Below are 19,146 nucleotides of genomic sequence, written 5' to 3'. Positions count from 1 at the left end.
CCCCCCTCAGAGCTCATCCCTGGGAAGGAGGACGTCCTATCCTGGGCGGGGGGGGGGGGGGGGGGGGTGTTCATCTCTGGAGGTTGGATTTGGTCCCTGTCAGGATGGCAGTTGCTGTCCCTCTGGAAACATAGAGCATATCTCTCTGGACTGTTTGAATGTCCCTCCTGTCCGGTGTCGTCTTAGACCTCCTAGGTCTGTGTCTCTCGGTTGACATCTCCTATGGTGACGGGCCCATCTTTCTCTTCACACCTTCTGGTTTTGAATTGGGTGTCAGACGTGGTGAACCATACGTGGCTGAGGGCTGGGTTTTTTGTTTTTGTGTTGCTTTAAACTTTACTCATTTTATTTTATTTTTTAGAGAGAGAGCATGCATGTGAGTGGGGGAGGGGCAGAGGGTGGGGGGGGGAGAGAGTCTTTTTTTTTTTTTAATTTTTTTTTTCAACGTTTATTTATTTTGGGGACAGAGAGAGACAGAGCATGAACGGGGGAGGGGCAGAGAGAGAGGGAGACACAGAATCGGAAACAGGCTCCAGGCTCTGAGCCATCAGCCCAGAGCCTGACGCGGGGCTTGAACTCACGGACCGCGAGATCGTGACCTGGCTGAAGTCGGACGCTTAACCGACTGCACCACCCAGGCGCCCCTAGAGAGAGAGAGTCTTAAGCGGGCTCCGTGCCAGCACAGAGCCTGAGGTGGGGCTCGATCCAACGACCCCGGGGATCATGACCTGAGCAGAAATCAAGAGTCACTCAACTGAACTGAGTCACCCAGGTGCCCCTGTGTTGATTTAAATATGGGGCGGGGGGGGAATATATATTTTTTTTAATGTTTATTTTTGAGAGAGAGAGAAAGCACAAGCAGGGCAGGGGCAGAGAGAGAGAGGGAGACGCAGAATCCAAAACAGGCTCCAGGCTCCGAGCTGTCGGCACAGAGCCTGATGCGGGGCTTGAACCCATGAAGTGCGAAATCGTGACCTGAGCCGAAGTCAAAGGCTTTAACTGACTACTGAGCCCCCCAGGCACCCCCTTCTGGCTGCTCCTTTCTGGTGGTTCTTTCCCTGGCCTGACAGTTTCCTGACATGCGTGCACTAGCCAATACTCGGCTGACACCTTGCCCGGTGCCCCGTGCAGGTCCCCGTGGCCTCCCTGAACCCTGCGTTCTGTCTCCTAGAAGGACCCCGGGTGCGGTATGGGGCCCCCTTCCTGGTGCTGTGGATGGGGAGCTCTCCGGGCAGCCAGTGGGGCACTGGTCGGGCTGATCTCGTTTGTCTGTCTCTGTCAGGGATACAATCCCGTGCCGCCTGTCGTCCAACGTGCATGAAAACTCTTTTCAGTGTTTTAGTTATTTAAGGAGAGAGGGTCCCTTCTGTCCTCATACTCCCATCTTGGCAGGTGGCATGTTTTAACCCTGGTTCTGGGACTAGGTTAGGCTCACCGTGTTGTTAGGGAGTGTGCAGAACCAGCTTAGGAGCTGAAGAGAAATAATAGAGATCGTGGGGTCCAAAGACCTCCCTTTCTAGATGAGGAAACAGGTGCAGAGAGCGAGTTTATTTGCTCGGAAGCTTAGAGTTTGTCACAGGGGTGATTTGTAAACATTTGGCTCACATCACAGCGAGGGTTTTCATTCACAGAGGATGTGATGAACAGCTTTTTGTGACCCATGCGGGGGTTGGGAGCCCGCAGTCCTCCCCGGCCGCAGGGAAGGGCTGACCGCATCTTGTCTAGTGGCCGCCAGCAGCTCCCGGGGCCCTGGGGGTCATTCGCTCTCTCTTGGCCACTTGCTTTGCACAAAGCCCCGTGGGAGATACGCCTCAAGGGAGCGGGACCCCGACTTGACAGCCATGCCCTTCAGCATGCTTCTGGAAGCTTCTTTCTGCCCTTCCCTGCTCTCGAATCTGCCCCCTGAAGAGTATCACACCGGGTTGAGGTGCGGCGTGGGGACCCAGGCAGGAGCTCTTTGCCAGCCTCAGCTTACCTCATCCTGCCTCCAGATTCCTGGCCTCGGGCTGCCGTTCACCCCTGGCCCTCTGCCCCAGGCTTGGCCAGAGGGCCGTAGAAATGAGGAAGGGCCACCAGGGATTACATCATCTTAAACCCTGGGGCTTTTTCCTGGTCAACCAGGACAAATGAAAGCCCTTTCCAGTTTTGAAATTCAGCATTAAAGAGTTCGAGGAAGAGGATGTCTCTTCTCCTTCTGCTAACTGGGGGCACGCGGTGTGGTTGGGCCGTGCACCCGCTGTGTGGGGATAGCGCCGACCCCATTGATTGTTGCGACAGCGCGGCACGGGGTTCGCTGCCCGAGGTTCGAGTGTAGATGTTGCAGGGGCCGGTGTGGCCGAGAGCAAGCGGGAAGCTTCGAGACAAAGACGTCGGGGCGCTTGTCCACAGGGGTTTTGTGCGCCCCGTCAGGGACGCCTCAGGATCGTGATCCACGTTTCAGACGAGGCAGCTCAAGCCTTGAGACGCTGAGGGATGGTTGCCACGACCAGGTCACCAGGACTTTGAACCAGATCACCCCCGTGTCCAATCTGTGCTGGCTTAGGGCACCGCACCGCCTTTTGTTAGCACCTGTGCTCTGTCCTTTGGTTGACGTCTGTATGCAGCCGGGGGACTTCCTTCCCTTTGCCTCCGGGAGGGGTTCCACTCTTATGTGGCCTCTTGGCCTGGTCCCTTGAACCTCAGCCCACAGTCAATCTGTGCATGCGCAGGGGAGGGGCGGGGACAGCAGGTGGGACACCTGGAATGATGCCTCTCTTCCAGAACTTGGAGTCCTGGCCAGTCAGAATTCGCTGGGGCAGAGTCAGAACCTATTTTTTTTTTTTTTCAATGTTTATTTATTTTTGGGACAGAGAGAGACAGAGCATGAACGGGGGAGGGGCAGAGAGAGAGGGAGACACAGAATGGGAAACAGGCTCCAGGCTCTGAGCCATCAGCCCAGAGCCCGACATGGGGCTCGAACTCACGGACCGCGAGATCGTGACCTGGCTGAAGTCGGATGCTTAACCGACTGCGTCACCCAGGCGCCCCGAGTCAGAACCTATTTTATTCCACTGGGAAGTCTGTGGTTTGACTGTCGGATTGTTCTCATTCCCCGTGTTGCGTTTTACCCGATCCCCGGGAAGCACTGTGAGGGCTGAGATTGGCAGCCTTATTAATTAGCAGCTCGGTGATTTCCGTATCGTCTCACTTCCCAGGCTGCTAAGTCACCGTGGACCTTGAAGACAGTTCAGGTGCCCCTAGCCGACCATCCTAGCAAATTCACCCTATCTTAGTACGTGCGGATGTTTTGGTCTCTGTTCATTTTCCTTTTCACAAGGGAGGGGGGTGGGTCCCAGAGCATAAACCGCGTGTGCAGCAGAAAGGGGGGTATCCTCAGGGGATCTGCCTTGGCGAGCAGCCAGGCCTCCATTAAGTCATCTTGTGGTAAGGCCACCATGGTAATGCCTCCCTTCTGGGGGTGGTTGGGGATAGAGGAGGACAAAAGGGCATGCCGGGGGCCTGGTGCAGAGATGCTTTAATGAATAGGGAGGCCTTCAGGACTTCCTGTTTGTTGTTGTTGTTGTTGTTGTTGTTGTTTTTAATGTTTATTATTTTTGAGAGAGAAAGAGAGACAGAGGGCAAGTGGGGGAGGGGCAGAGAGAGAGGGAGACACAGAATCGGAAGCAGGCTCCAGGCTCCACGCTGTTAGCACAGAGCCCGACGCGGGGCTCGAACTCACGCAGTGGGAGATCATGACCTGAGCTGAAGTCGGACACCCAACCGACCGAGCCCCCCAGGCGCCCCTGTCCTTCCTGTTTCGTATCACACGCAGAACCTGCGTTTGCTCTTCTGTGTTAAGTAATATGTGGGCAGCCACGCAGCACCGGGTGACCCGGTCATTGGGCAAGTGCCCATCGACTCTGACTCATTGGCTCCCCCATCAGGAGGGGTGCCTGGTGCCTGGGCAGACGGTGTGTGTGGGTGGGAACCGGTGACCCCCGCCGGGGAGGGGCGTGCTCCCTTCCCAGAGAGCCTGGGAAAACCTGCGTGGCCTTCGCCTTCCTCCCGTTGACCTTCTCTAGAGTCCCGGAGATCCCCTTGGGTGACCGAAATAGCCATTAAAAAGCTGATAACAGCGTTGTGGTTTGGGCAGGGGCCCCCGTTGTACTAAAGTCAGTAAGTGAATGGCTTTGGAAAGCCATTAGCCTTCACGAAAGCAAGAGTGGGCGGGAGAATTAGGGGCACAGGAAACATGGGGCTGTGGCTGCGGCGGAGTGTTTCTGCCATCACGCTTCTCACCAGTTGGAATGACGCCACCTGAGACGTTTGCCTTCTTCTCTGAGCCACAGTCACTGTATCGGCTGGAACTCACCCCCCTTTCACTAGAGCTCCTGAGACACAGAGCCCCCCCCCCCTTGTGAAATCATGGGGGCCCCAACCTCTGACCTCCAGGCCCGTGCCCCCGGGGTGATAGCTGTCCCCCTGTCCCTGGGCCCACCTACCTCCCATCTCCTTCCTGCCGCACAGCCTGGGCCTGCTTACTGGCCACTTACAGCTAGTTCTCAATTGTGCTCCGTGCGTCCCCCGGTCAGCACGTCCAGCATTAAAGTCCCGGATGCGGGTAGAAGGCCTCGCACACGGGAAGAGGTGATTTGTCCTTTGGGGGCTGCCGAGGAGGCCGGCGGGGGTTCTGGATCAGGGCTGAGTCGGGGGCAGAAGCCCCGTGAGCCCTGCGGGTTTAGGGACTTGTTCCTGGAAGCTATTCCTGTTCTCTTCACAAACGGCTGAGTGAGCGAGTCCACAGCCCGGGGATCCCGTTCCCTGTGCACTTGGGGTGTCCTGCTGGGGACACGGTATCAGAAGCCGCTCCACCGTCGGTGGGACCCGCTGCAGGAAGAGAAAACTCCAAGGGAGTCGGACCCACGTGACCTGAACGCGCGCCATCTAGTCACCTACGCACCTCGGGTTCGCCGTGCCGTCAGCTGTGCACAGGTGGCCCTTCTCGCGGTTCTCACGCTACAGGTGGTGAAGAAGGAGGTGAAGACGGGGGTCTTGGAGGCAGAGCAGGTGGAGGCGGCGGAGGAGGTCGGGGGAGACGGAGGTGAGGGAGGCGGCCGTAACAGCCGGATGAGTCGTGGTGTCAGTGAAAACAGCCACTAGGAACTTAACCGTGACTCTTCACGTGCGCGATCACCCTGAATGTTCCAAACCCTGACACGGTGAGCTCTAGTGGTCTTCCCCAGGCTACTCAACTACTGATTTCTAGAAACCCTAGAGCCAGCGTTGTTAGCCAATGAGGCGGGCTGCTTCACTGAGGTGGGCACGCCAGATCAAAAGACGGGAAGAAAATTGAGGCGGCAAAGGGAATTTGGGGGAAGCCGTGCGTTCGGATTGACAGGCTCTGGGCACAAGGTTTCTTTGTAGGGTGATGGAAGCGTTCTAAATTTAGATGGTGGTGATAAGCGTACGAGTGCTGTAATTACACTGACATTTGTGGGATGGCACTCAGATGTGCAGATTACATTTATGTTCGTGTAACTTCTATCGCAGTAAAGCTGCTTAAAAAAAAAAAATAAATAAGGGGCGCCTGGCTGGCTCAGTCGGTTGAGCGTCCGACGTTGGCTCAGGTTATGATCTCGCAGTCTGTGAGTTCGAGCCCTGCGTCGGGCTCTTGTGCTGACAGCTCCAAGCCTGGAGCCCGTCGCAGATTCCGTGTCTCCCTCTCTCTCTGCCTTCCTCTGCTCGCCCTCTGTCTCTTTCTCAAGTATAAATAAACATTAAAAAAAAAGGAAAGAAAGGCAATTCGTCCGCTACTTTCGCTTTATGACGTCAAGGATCAGGACACTTAGAGCTAATTGTGTAGAAGGAAGTGTCTCAATATGGTGTTTATGGGGCAGTCTGTCTGTTTAGGTCTGTGGTGCTTGGGCGCAACGAAGTTCTCATGGAAATCGGTTCTCTAAATAGTGGCCTTGTCGCTGCCACGCTTGGTATCCTCCTCTTTTGGAGACGAGGTTTTGTTTCTCTGATGAGTGTAGATCCAGGTATGTGTGTGGTTGAGTCAGCAGCTTGCATCAGTACCGTATAAATAGGAAGCATTACTCTCACTACACAGGAGGGCTGGCGTGGTGAGTAATTACTGAAAAATTAGTCCGTTTTCATGAAAATTGGTGATCGTCTGTAGCTGGAGGGAGGCCCAGTGTGAAATCTTGACCACCCCTAACTGTGTCTGTCTGGAAGTTATAGAGTGACGTGTGCAGCTGACCCCGTGGGCATGGGTCGCGGGGAATTTACAGTAGACTGTAAGACAGCGCGTTCCCTTCTAGAATTGGATTCCGATTTGTTTTACACCTTTACCTGTGTTTTGTATCAAGTGACAAGACCCAGGGTGACTGTGTTTCACATACCGAGCTTCAGAAGCACTGGCTTGTTGCATGTGAGAGGGACCCACGACCTCACCAGGTGGTGGGCTGCAGTGGGTGGGGAGGGGGCCGCCTGGTGGGACAAGGCCCCAGCGGTGGCATTTGCCAGGGCAGTGCAGGGCAGGGTGTGGGAGGGCCGGGAGAGCCCCTCTGGCTTGGCTTTCACTGCATTTTCAGGCCGGCCTCCCTGGACAACCCCTTCCCCTTGCCCACGCTGTTCTCATGCATTGTTGTTTGTGTTTTGTTTGTTTGTTTTGGGGTTTGGTGTACCTGTGTTGTTTATTTTTATTTTTATTTTTTAAGTTTATTTCTTTATTTCTTTATTTTTTTTTGAGAGAGAGAGAGAGAATCCCAAGCAGGCTCTGTGCTGCTGGTGAAAAGCCTGACATAGGACTTGAACTCACGAACAGTGAGATCATGACCTGAGCAGAAACCAAGAGTGGGACGCTTAACCGACTGAGCCCCCCCAGGTGCCCCTGGTGTACCTGTAGCATTTGAAATCTATCTGCATTAGGATTTCAGCTCATGGGTTTTGATGGAGTGTCCTCACTGGGTGAAGACATTTCGAATCCCCTCGTTCCGTACCAGGTGGGGTTAATGTTGGGTTATCTTAGAGTAATTAAGGGCGCCTTCAGTGCCTTCATTCAGGTCCTTGAAAAGATTGTACATTGCGTGGGGCCAAGGACACAGCCCTGACGCCCACTGGAGACAGAGACGTCTCTTACAGACATCTTGTCCCAGCTGTTTAGTATTTGTGTCGGGGCCTGCTGTTCACGGACACCTGGAACCTTCCCTTGCTGGACAAGTCCTTGGTTTACGTCGCCTGAATTTATTCCCCCCAGCCAACGTTTGAAGCCGCCAGTCTGCCCCAAGGAAGCACACAGTTGCCCAAAGTCTCACACTGACAGGTGGGAGACTGGGATTTGACCCCGGAGTCTGGCTTTCAGCAGTACGCTCCCATTTGTTACCCGGCAGATACCGCGCTGACCGTTACACTCACGTGTTCTCTGAGGCACACGTGCGTTGGTCCTGTATTTTTATTCAGATAAGGAACTGCTCAAACCGCCCAGTCTCTGTGTCGAGAGCGGTGTTCCTCTTGTGCGTTGGGCAGCCAGCATGGGCACCGATTTATTTGAGGCCCCGCTTGTCACAGGATGCGGGGGCCAGCTGACGTGTGTGGAGTCAGGCCCTGTGTGTGCCCAGGCCGTGCTGTGATGCGTCTCACGGAAAGTGTGTCCTGCCAGGCTCATGCAGGTGGGGGCGTGCCCTGGTGACAGTGCTCCGTGATATTCCTTCCACCCCCGCCTTCACCCTCACTGCCTCCCCGGGGGGGGCAGAGGCGTCCCTGCCCCAGATCTGGGGTCGTCAGGGACAAGGGGCACGCGCTGGTCAGCTCGCCCTCCTACTTCCCACTTTGAATTAAAGAGTGCAGCAGGAAAAGGGGTGCGGGACCATTTTCATCTGGGCTGTCAGAGAAGGCGCCTGAAGGAAGCGGCTTCTCAGGCCTTGAGGATGAGTGGATGGTGTGTGTGGAGGACAAGGCGGAGAACATTCCACATACTGAAGAATCCCCGGGCAGAGCAGGATGGGGAGGTGTGCCTGCTGTGAACTGTGCCTTTGAGCTGGAGGGAAGCCAGGCCAGGAAGGTGGCCCCTGGAATATTCCGTGTAAGCAAACCACCTGAGGTAAGGAGCTCAGACTCAGCCCCGCCTTTGAAATGAGGGCCTTGCGTGCCCACGGGCCTGGGAGTCTGCATTCTGCCTGGAGAGGCTCGTGTGCTACTCTGGGGTGGGGTCTGACCCCACAGACAGCCAGGCCCACCAGGCTCAGAGCCCGGCTCGAGGCACCCTTTACATATAACCTTTAAAACCTTGGGTTCTCGGGGTGCCTGGGTGGGCTCAGTCGGTTAAGCGACCGACTTCGGCTCAGGTCATGATCTCACCATCCATGAGTTCAAGCCCTGCGTCGGGCTCTGTGCTGACCGCGTAGAGCCTAGAGCCTGCTTCAGATTGTGTGTCTCCCTCTCTCTGCCCCCCCCCCCGCCCCCCGTCTCTGTCTCTCAAAAATGAATAAATGTTGAAAAAAATAAATAGATAAAATGAAACATCAGTGCTCCATCGGCAGAGAGAGGTAGGTTAAGCACCTGCCTGTGTGCAGCGGGCATGTGCCCAATGAGAGAGGAAGAGTATTTCAGGGAGGGCCTGGAGGGGTCTGGAGAAGCCAGCCTGGGGCCAGCAAGAGGCCTGGAGGAGCGGGGGGGGGGGGGGGGGGGGGGGGGGGGGGGGGGGGGCGGGTGCATTCCTGCAACTCCCGGAAGTATGGCTCACGAAGGAACTTTCTAGAAGACAGCACAGTCCAGCTGGACGATCCATCCCTCATCCCATCCTCCTCCTCCCCATGCCCCATTGCCACGTCCCACGGGGGCTCCAGGACCGGCATGCCGGCTGCGGCTGACCTTGCGGGCTCATACCCCCAGCTCCCCCAGCTCGGAACAAAATCACTCAGCACAGCTTTACGCTGCAGGAGGCCGCTCTCCTTCCTTTTCATGGAGGCGGTGTGTCTGCCCCGCTCCACCGGACGCCCGCTTCTGACTCTGGAAAGTGTTTCTACAGCCACGCGGGTCTGGGGGGCAGTCCGGCCCCAGACAGTGAAGTGACCTGCTCGGCCACTGAAGGGGCTTCGTTTCACTGTCCCGGGCTCCCACCTTCCCCAGAGGCATAGATGGCCCAGTGACGAAGGGCTCGGGTTTGAAGAAGCCGTAGCTGCCAGCAGCCACCTTCGGAGAAGAATCCTGGACTTTCCCTCCAGGCCCCGGGCCTCCTGCCAAGGAGGAAGCTCTGTAGGATCGGCCCCTGACCCTCCGGGGAGGCTGGCTAATCTGGAACGGGAAACCCACCCGGACAAACAGAAAAACGGACCCCTGGGAGACCCAGCCGCACAGTGACAGGCTTGTTACTCCTGGCCGGGTTTTCATCACCCTGAGCCTGGCCAGGGGCCACTGTTTGCCTTTGAAGAGCGGAGGGACGGGACGTTTGCGCCTTGACCTTCCGGAGCCATGGGGTGGGGGCGGTTAGCCTCTCCCTGCTGGCCGTATTTTACAAACGCTACCGTCTCTCGTACTGTTCCATCTGCTTTCGCTTCCCAGGATAACAGGACTCTTGACTGAAGCGTCTGTCTGTTCAGTTTTTAGAAGGACGGTTTTTATTGACCTGGGAGTTTTATATACGAGCAAATGAGCCACGCTTCGAAATTTCGCTCTTACTGCTGTAATTTGTCATGCATCCCTGTCGGATTTTGACAGTCCTTGAGGTGTAGAGTTGCCAGATAAAGTATAGGATGCCCGGTTAAATTTAGACAAACTACAAAAGCTTTTTTTGTTTGGTTTTGTTTTGTTTTGTTTCTTTCTAGGCGAAGTCCCATGTAAGTTGAGACATACTTCGACCAAAAAGCGGGTAGGGTGTCTATCTGAAATGCCGTTTTCACGGGACATCCTGTATTTTTGTTTGCTAAATCTGGAAAGTTACTTGTATTCTAGAAAGATATCTCAGTGGTGTCAGGTTAGTCTAGGGCCTGAATGGGTTCAGGGGATGCCCCGGGGGGGGCCTTATGTGTCCCAGAGGGACGGGCTGGGTGGGGCCTAGGGGGGTGGTAGGAAGGCTGACCCTCTTACCCTTGGTTTATCCTCTCCTCACGTACCTGTGGGTCTGATTTCCACCAACACGTGTATTCCTAATGAGTACTAATTACTCATTTATATGTAAGGAAATGCTATAGAAGAGAATTAAAAAAAAAATTTAACATTTATTTTTGAGAGAGAGAGAGCGTGAGTGGGGGAGGGGCAGAGAGAGAGGGAGACACAGAATTGGAAGCAGGCTCCAGGCTCTGAGCTGTCAGCACAGAGCCCGACATGGGGCTCGAACTCACGAACTGTGAGATCATGACCTGAGCCAAAACCAAGAGCCAGATGCTTAACCTACTGAGCCACCCAGGCACCCCCTTGTTTTCTTTCTTTCCCTTTCTTTCTTTCTTTCTTTCTTTCTTTCTTTCTTTCTTTCTTTCTTTCTTTCTTTCTTTCTCTTTTTAACATTAATTCACTTTTAAGAGAGAGAGAGAGCAGAGAGAGAGAGAGAGAGAGAGAGAGAGACAAAGCATGAGCAGGGGAGGGGCAGAGAGAGGGGGAGACACCAAATCCAAAGCAGGCTCCAGGCTCTGAGCTGTCAGCACAGAGCCCGACGTGGGGCTCAAACCCACGGACCGTGAGATCATGACCTGAGCCGAAGTCGGCTGCTTAACTGAGCCACCCAGGCGCCCCCAGAAGAGATGTTTTAATAATTTAAGCAAACCCTGGAAGCAATTGTAGAAGAAAATGAGGAATTCGTGTAAAAGGAAAAGGAGGACGAGCGTGTGCCCCTGGAAACGTGTCGGAAGATGTGATACAGAGAGTGTGGCCGGGGCTCAGGAACCAGCAGATCTGGGTGGCTGAGGCTCAGACACACGCACGTGTGGAGATTATAAGGTGGGATGAAGGTGACCTTCCAGCTCAGGCAAAAGGGCAGAGCGAACTGGGGCCAGTATCTGGTCTCACTGCGTCCTTTCCACCAAAATAAACGTCCGAGACAGGGATGGGTCAGAGTACATCAAGTCAGAAAAGGGACCAGGTAGAACATACCTGGATGCTCTCCAGATTCCTTGAGAGAGGGCAAGGGCAGTTATCAAGCTGGCAGCAGTGAACTGAAAAGAAAAGGTCAGGGCACTTGCCTACCTTGAATTGAACTTGTGAGAATCAAAAGTATAGTTAAAACGGCAGACAGGATGGGAAAAGCATTTGCGACAAATAGCAGTCAACTGTGTTTCTTACCACATGAAGAGCTCATCCTGGAAGGATTTGAGGAATAAACCAGAGTTTCCAGTGGGCGGAGGAATCCACAGGCCACCTGGGGGGTGCTCTCCCAAGCCTTGGGCCCTGGCTTTGCACTTCAGGGTGTAAACAAACCTTCTGCCAATAAACCTTCTGGAGGGGGGTCATTTAACACATTTTCCAGATGAACCAGTTGACTCAGACTCCAGGTAACTGGCCCCGAGGGGCTCAGCTCCCGAGGGGTGGGTGGGCCGTGGCTCTCCCGGAAAGCCCCGGTGCCCTCGGTCTAGCCGACCCGTCTGAGGGTAGTCCAGATGAAGAAAGAGAAAGGCCTAATGAGCTATGAGAAATGGTCAACTTCGGTATTTAAGACCTGCACCAAAAACCACAGGCCAAGGCTACGGTTTACCTCCGGCATTGGCCAGAAAAAAATCCCAGAAAAATCACCAGTGTCAGCGTGCCACAGATGTTATGAAGCAGGCAGTTCTCTGTTTTGGGTGGAAGGGTAAAGCGATACAGACAAGAGTTTGACAAAATGTATCTAGATTCAAAAACAAGAATGCGCATGAAACCTTTGGTCCGGTGGTTCTGTTTTCAGGGATCCGATGCAAATAATCAGAAATGTGGACAGTTTTATGCACAGAGGTGTTTCTTGGATTGTTGTTTGATGCTGAGATTTGCAAGTGGCTGCAGGTGGTCACTAGAGTAGTTTGGAATCTGAAAACAGTATTTACCAAGGCTTTCAAATACCATCTTGTATGGGTGCCTGGGTGGCTTAGTTAAGTGTCCGACTTTGGCTCAGGTCGTGATCTCACTGTTTGTGGGTTCGAGTGCTGCGTTGGGCTCTGTGTTGATGGCTCAGAGCCTGGAGCCTGCTTCAGATTCTGTTTCCCTCTCTCTCTGCCTCTCCCCTGCTCATCCTCTCTCTCTCTCTCTCTCAAAAATAGACATTAAAAAAAATAAAATAGGGGCCCCTGGGTGGCTCAGTTGGTTGGATGTCTGACTTCAGCTCAGGTCATGATCTCACAGTTTGTGGGTTCGAGCCCCGCGTCGGGCTCTGTGCTGACAGCCCAGATTATGGAGCCTACTTCCGATTCTGTGTCTTTCTCTCTCTCTGCCCCTCCCCTGCTCACATTCTGTCTCTCGAAAAAATAAATAAATATCAAAAAAAAAAAAAAAAAAAAAGCATCTTGTAGTGTTAACTGGGGAGGGGAAGGCAGCGGAACCCCAAATCGTTGACCCCGTGTGATTTCCAGTGTCTGGCTGTGCACAGTAGTGGTGCGGGGTCCACAGGAGAGCTATCACTTACCCCACCTGCCGTCGTGGGATTCAGGTTCATTTTTATTTTCCATCTGCTCTGTGCTTCCCCAAAACGTACCTGCTTGTTTTACAATTTGGGAAAGAAAGAAAAAATATGTATCCCGATGGCAAAGAGCCGGCTGGATGGGGAAATGCCGGCTGAAATGGCAGACACTAGCGGAGGGGGAGGGGTGAACCCGGAAGGGGAGGCTTCGCTGCATTTGGGGGTCTGGGGTACCACCTCGTGCACTCACCCCAACAGCCCAGTTCCATCCTCAGCACCTCACTGGGGCTCCTGGTGGTGTCCTCTTGTCTCCAGACTTCGTGTCCTCCAGACCAGCCCATCTCTTCTTTTCTAATCAGAAACTTCTGTTTGTGCTTGCTTTTTTTCTTTCTCGCTTATTTATTTTAATGTTCGTTTATTTTTGAAAGAGACAGAGCACGAGCAGGGGAGGGGCAGAGAGAGAGGGAGACGCAGAATCCGAAGCAGGCTCCAGGCTCTGAGCTGTCAGCACAGAGCCCGACGCAGGGGTCGAACTCAGGAACCGTGAGATCATGACCTGAGCCGAAGTCAGACGCCCAACCCACTGAGCCACCCAGGCGCTCCAGAAACCCGTTCTTAACTAACCGTATGCTCACCAGTATGGAATGGATTAATGTCACTTGAAGGACTAAAGTCAGGTTGCACACCCGCCTAGGGGAGTGGTCCAGGGCTTGGAAGTGCTGATTGAGATGCTTCGTTGCCATGGGAGATTTCAGAAAGATAGGCTCAAATTCAGTAACATGTGTCCTTTGATTCTGAATCCGTTTTTTAGTGGGATCATTTGTAACCCCATGCAGTCCAGATGTCCCCTACACGTTCTCTGTAAGTAATTCAAACGTCACGCACAGACGTATCATGTTTGTGCATTTTGTCTTCTCTCTGGGAGAACAGATCGAAAACTGATAGGATCCATCCCCGGGTGAGAGGAGAGAGGCTCATTTGGATTTTTTTCTTTGTGCTTTTCTTTAGCATCCAGATTTTCATAGTTAGCAGGTATTACATCTTAAAAAAAAAAAAAAGAACGCCGTTTGTTTTGGAGGGAGAGAAGCAGTGAGAATATCCTCTTGCACCTTGGGGCTTTGATCCATTTTGCCCAGATTTTCTGGGGGAAGGGGTGATGGTGGCTGGGCCTCCCCAGGGAGTGAGCCGCGTCCTTCTGAGGGGTAGATGTCGGTGGGTTGAACCTTCTGGACTATCTCCCCAGTGCCCCCGAATCTGCCTCCCCAGCTCTAGAGAGTGGCCCCCAGCACTGCATTGACCACACCCACACGTGTATACGTGCGGGTCAGCGTGCACACGGCGGAGGGCATAGAGTATCGCCCATCCGTTTCTATGCTCCCAGGCTCTGGACAGTCAGCCACTTGCTGGGGGAACATTCGGGTGATAAAGCAACTTCCTCAAAATTAATGAGTTTCTTGGAGTTTCTTGGGCAGCTTGGTGGGAAGGCACTTGGGATCTAAAAGCCCCACTGCCTGGGTTCTAATCCCTGGGATGCCCCTTCCCAGCAGGGGTAGTAAGGTGGACATAACCTTCTGAGCCTCAGTGTTTTCATCTGTAAAGTGGGAGTCCTGCTGGCAGTGTAGGCTCTGTGCACAGTGGCTGGTGCGGGTGCCCAGGCACGTGGAACATTCCACCCGAGGCAGTCTGCGGTTCCTGTGCAGAGGTAGGGATGAGGTTGATGAATTTGGCTGTTATTTTTGCCAATATATTATTATTCTCAGAGCCGATGTGTTTTGCAGACAGAGTTCTAAAAGCTAATTACAGAGGTAATACATGGTGCATGGTCAAAATTTCTTAAATCTGGAAGAGAAATTTGACCTCTTTCCACCCCAGGTTAATTCCTGCTAGTATTTTGTTACAAGCGTGTAAATCTTAAAGGACCCGTTTTCTTTGCCCGTATTTTAATACGTCTTTCATTGGCTTGGTTCTAAGTCTCATGAAGACATTTTGCTAGAGTTGTGGAGCTGGTGGTAATATTGCTGTTGTAACTTTTGCCTAAGATTGTTGTCCTCATCTTGACATCTTAAAAAATGCCACCGAGCCCTCCCGCTTGGTAGAGGGGGGCCAATTATAAGGCAGACTCCGGATGTTTCCGTACCAGATAACAGACCGCCTGGGGCTTGATTACCAGTAATTGTTGCAGAAAATGCGTGTGCTCCCTGGAATGCTAATTATTTATATTCATTGCATAAATCCAGCGGTTGACAGTAATTCTTTTTGAGTTGCTCTTCAGGCAAAGCAGTTAAAGCCAGAAACAGAGAGTAACTTCTGTCCTGACTCCCTTGCTAAACAGAGTGGTACCTTCTCAAGATTAACTTCCTTATGTTATGTTACGTTACGTTAAAAATGTTTATTTATTTTTGAGAGAGAGGAGAGACAGTGCAAGCTGGGGAGGGAGGGAGACACAGAACCCAAAGCAGGCTCCTGGCTCCGAGCTGTCAGCACAGAACCCGACGCGGGGCTCGAACCCACGAACCACAAGATCATGACCTGAGCCGAAGTCGGACGCTTGACCGACTCAGCCACCCAGGTGCCCCATCCGGTGTACTTTAAACAACTGTCCTTGAGAACTAGAAAGGTAAAGAAATTGAAGAAACAGGAAGAAGGCAACGCGAGCGATGGTGGATGTGGATGAGTGTGAACTTTTGACTGAAGCCTTTGTGTTCCTATTTTCTGCAGGACCAGGTGGAGCAGACACCCCCCGTCAGCCCACGAGACCTGGCAGGACCTGGCTTCCCAGCGCAGCCTGACCGGCTCACCAATCACCAGGGTAAGAAACGACAAAATCATGGTGACCCAGATGCCCTACCTTCCGACTGTGACTTTGCCACGTGCTGGGGCTCTTTATGCCAAGAAATCGTTCCTACCCCTCATCTGAGAAGATTCTGGCCTTGGCTCTTCTCCCCTTTAAGGAAAACAAATTCAAAAACGGGGAGAAAATGCATGGCTGTCAGATCTTCATATACAGGTGCCCCCTGCTTTTGGAAAGTCCATTTTCCACTGCTTCGCTTTTGCGAAAGACCTACCTCCGTACTTGTCTTTGCTAACCGAAAGCGATCCTCCAAAGAGGATTTCCGCTTGGACAAAAAAGGACTCGGTGTTCCTTTTGCAGGGAGCCAGTATTGCGCGGGACAGTGGCCCCGCCATGCCCCTGTCCCTGAGCTCTACCCCGTGCTAAAGCATCCGGCCATCAGAGCCTTGAGCTGTGAGCCTCTCTGTGTCTTCCCTCCATTTATGTCGACCATCCGGAAGCAAGATGTGTCTTAAGCTATCGGAGAAGGCAGAGAGAGGTGATTTTTGGTGCTTGGAACGCTCACAGGGTTTGTCATATAAATTAACGGTAGCGAGGGGAAAGCTGTCTTTCTGTTCAGTGGGCAAAACTTCACAGTCAGTTCTACGGAGATTTATCTAAGGATGCAACTTAAGGGCAACTTGATGTTACCTATCCAGGGCTCCTCCATGGTGAAATCTTGTGGATTTTGGCATTCTTTTTTTCATGTTTATTTGCTTTTCAGAGAGAGTGTGTGCTCAAGTGGGGGAGGGGCAGAGAGCAAGGGAGACACAGAATCTGAGCTGTTAGCCCAGAGCCCGGAGTGGGATTGCAACCCACGAGCCGCGAAATCATGACCTGAGCCGAAGTTGGAGGGCTTAACCGACTGAGCCACCCAGGCGCCCTGATTTTGGCATTTTCATATTTGCACTTAGGCTGGTTTGGTGGGTCTGTGCTCTTGGTAATTCTCCACCTTTCTGTGATTTCTTCTGTTCCCCTTGTGTTAATTTCTGATGGGATCATCGTGGAAAAGAAAGGACAGGGGTTAAAAGCAAATTGGGTCTTAGGGATACATGCTTTGATATGGGGCGGGCAGCCCAAGAAGGGACCCAGTCTGGTTTGGGGGGAGGGACCAGGAAAAAGGCACATGACTCATGGTGTGGATTCCTACAGAAGTTAAGTCCAATAAATTGTAGGGTTTAGAGCTGGGAGGAATTAGAATAATCAGGTTTTTTAAATTGCTTAAGCAGAAAGAGGATGGAATGTTGCAAAAATAAAAGCTGGGAGCTTCATAGGAAGTCAAAGAGATGTTTCCTCAAGTGTTAGAAGATTCATAAAACAGTCAGGCTTTTCTGTGTCAGGCACACTTTCCTGGTCGTCTTTTAGAAAACTTGTAACGAGAAAGAGGAATATCGTTAATGTCGGCTTTGAAACTTTGGAAAATTTTGATTTATTACATTGCACTGCTTAGCAGTGGTCTCATTTAAGGTGAAATAATCTAAGTTTTGGTATTAATGTTCATACACAAGTCTATGTCCACGCTTTAGTCAAGAAAATTGACTCGATAGAAGGAAATTTACACAGAAGGAGCTTATTTATTTAGTTTTAAATTATTTATGTTGAGAGAGAGTGCATACGTGCGCAGAGGAGGGGCAGAGAGAGAGAATCCCAAGCAGGCTCCACACTGTTATTTGCAGAGCCAACACGGGACTCGGTCTCACAAACCGTGAGATCGTGACCTGGGCCAAAGTCAGATACTTAACTGACTGAGCCACCCAGGTGCCCCAGAACTTTTTTTTCCTTTTTAATGTTTCTCTGTTTATTTTGAGAGAGAGAGCAAGAGTGGGGGAGGGACAGAGAGAGAGGGAGACAGAGAGTCCCAAGGAGGCTCCGTGCTGTCAGCACTGAGCACGACGTGGGGCTCGATCCCACAAAAACGTGAGACCATGACCTGAGCCGAAGTCGAAACCGTGAGCGTCTGCTCAACCGACTAAGCCACCCAGGCGCCCCTTGAAAGAACTTTTTGAAGCTTAAAGCTTCTTTAAGGTTTGACGACATCCAAGGTATACTTTCAAGCATCCTGTAGATGTCACGCCTGCTCCGGTGGTGGCAGGGAGGGCTGCGCACCGAAGGCAGGGTGGGCTCCACGTGGAACAGAGCAGATCCCCTCTCCTGCTCCGGAGCTCCGCAGCCCATAGTTGAAGCTGAAGGTCTGATGCGTCCCCGCACCTGAAGCAGGGTCTCAGGGAATGAATGAACGCGTCTCCACCTGTGACATTGAACACCTTTCCCTCCACTCCTCAGTAATTCTGCACACAGAGCTTGTAAAACAGGACAGTCAGAAGGACTCAGCCTGGCTGCACCGCAGGACGGGTGATTCTCCATCTCCTACTGAGAAGTGAGCCACCCGAGTCAGCAGGTCGCGTTTCCATAGGCAGCGAAGTCTATCAAAGGCTTCGAGGGAAGCGTGTGTGTCACACTCAGGGCGGTGAATGACAGAAGAGTGTCACGAAGGACCGGACACCGTGACGCGCACGATGGGAAGAAATGACAGAAACAGGTGGGCGTGAGGAGCCCACGTGTTGGAAGTGAGCTGTTATGCCAACAGTTATTGGCATTTTAATATTTTACTGTTTACTTATTTTGGAGAGAGAGAGAGGGTGAGAGCTGGGGAGGGGCAGAAAGAGAGAGACACAGAATCCGAAGCAGGATCCAGGCCCCGAACTGACAACGCAGAGCCCGACAGGGGGCTCGAACTCACTAACCGTGAGATTGTGACCTGAGCTGAAGTCGGACGCTTAACCGACTGAGCCACCAGGCGCCCCAGATGGTGCTCAGAGAACTCAAAGGAAAGGGGAAGGTTATTCCACATCTAAAAGCATCTAGCAAGAATCTAGAAAACAGAGGACAAAGAGAAGATCTGCGGAGAAAATGCAGACTTCCCAGTGCGTGAACGATGGTTGGACTGACAACCGACCTGGGCACAGCCGGAAAATAACACAGAGTGTTTTCAGAGGGTCGAGGGAGAAATGGCTGTCTACCTGAAAGTGGATAGCGACATCTACTGAGAGCAAAATAAAGCTTTTTCGGGCAAACATTGAGCACATTTGTGACTGGCAATCTTCCCTGAAAGATTTATTGAAAGCTGTACTTCAGTAAGAAAAGGCCGGGAGTGTAGGGAACAGTAGTAAGGTTAAACTGAACGTTGGATGATAATTAGACCCTGGGAGCGCACACGCGCGTGCGCGTGTGCGTGTGTCTGTCTTGTGAGGTTTGTTCCGTGACTGATTCTGTCATCATAAGACCCCAGTTGGGGGAAGTAGAATGTAAAACGATTTGAGGCTACGTTAAGAAAAAGTATACTAAGTTACGTACGTATTTTAAAATCTTAGCTGCATCTAAAACACGGATTGTAACTAATGAAAGAATATGAGTAAAATCTGTACTCCTAACCTAGCAGAAGAAGATATAAGGGAATCCATATTTAATAAAAACAACCGACATCACCAGGAAAGGAGGAAAAACAGGATGTGAAGAATAAAAAGGATGTCAGACAGAAAATACTAAATAAGATTGTAGGAGGGGGTGCCTGGGTGGCGCAGTCGGTTAAGCGTCCGACTTCAGCCAGGTCACGATCTCGCAGTCCGTGAGTTCGAGCCCCGCGTCAGGCTCTGGGCTGATGGCTCGGAGCCTGGAGCCTGTTTCTGATGCTGTGTCTCCCTCTCTCTCTCTGCCCCTCCCCCGTTCATTCTCTGTTTCTCTCTGTCCCAAAAATAAA

The 19,146-nt window shown here is 52.4% G+C and overlaps 1 protein-coding gene across 6 annotated transcripts in view; it reads left to right on the top strand.

Annotated features, from left to right (window-relative positions):
- The window catches only part of GRB10 (growth factor receptor bound protein 10), a 185,064-nt gene that overhangs the window by 72,713 nt on the left and 93,205 nt on the right, over nt 1-19,146 (top strand). For all 6 annotated transcript variants that reach the window (XM_043588459.1, XM_043588463.1, XM_043588464.1 and 3 more), the window contains one exon: nt 15,278-15,368. In XM_043588459.1, coding sequence (XP_043444394.1) covers nt 15,278-15,368 — 91 coding nt within the window. The remainder of the gene's footprint in view (nt 1-15,277; nt 15,369-19,146) is intronic.

Source organism: Prionailurus bengalensis, chromosome A2, assembly GCF_016509475.1.
Source record: "Prionailurus bengalensis isolate Pbe53 chromosome A2, Fcat_Pben_1.1_paternal_pri, whole genome shotgun sequence".
In the NCBI taxonomy this organism is placed as follows: Eukaryota; Metazoa; Chordata; class Mammalia; order Carnivora; family Felidae; genus Prionailurus; species Prionailurus bengalensis.
The sequence above is the reverse complement of the archived record's forward strand: the minus strand, read 5'-3'. Positions and strand labels throughout refer to the sequence as shown.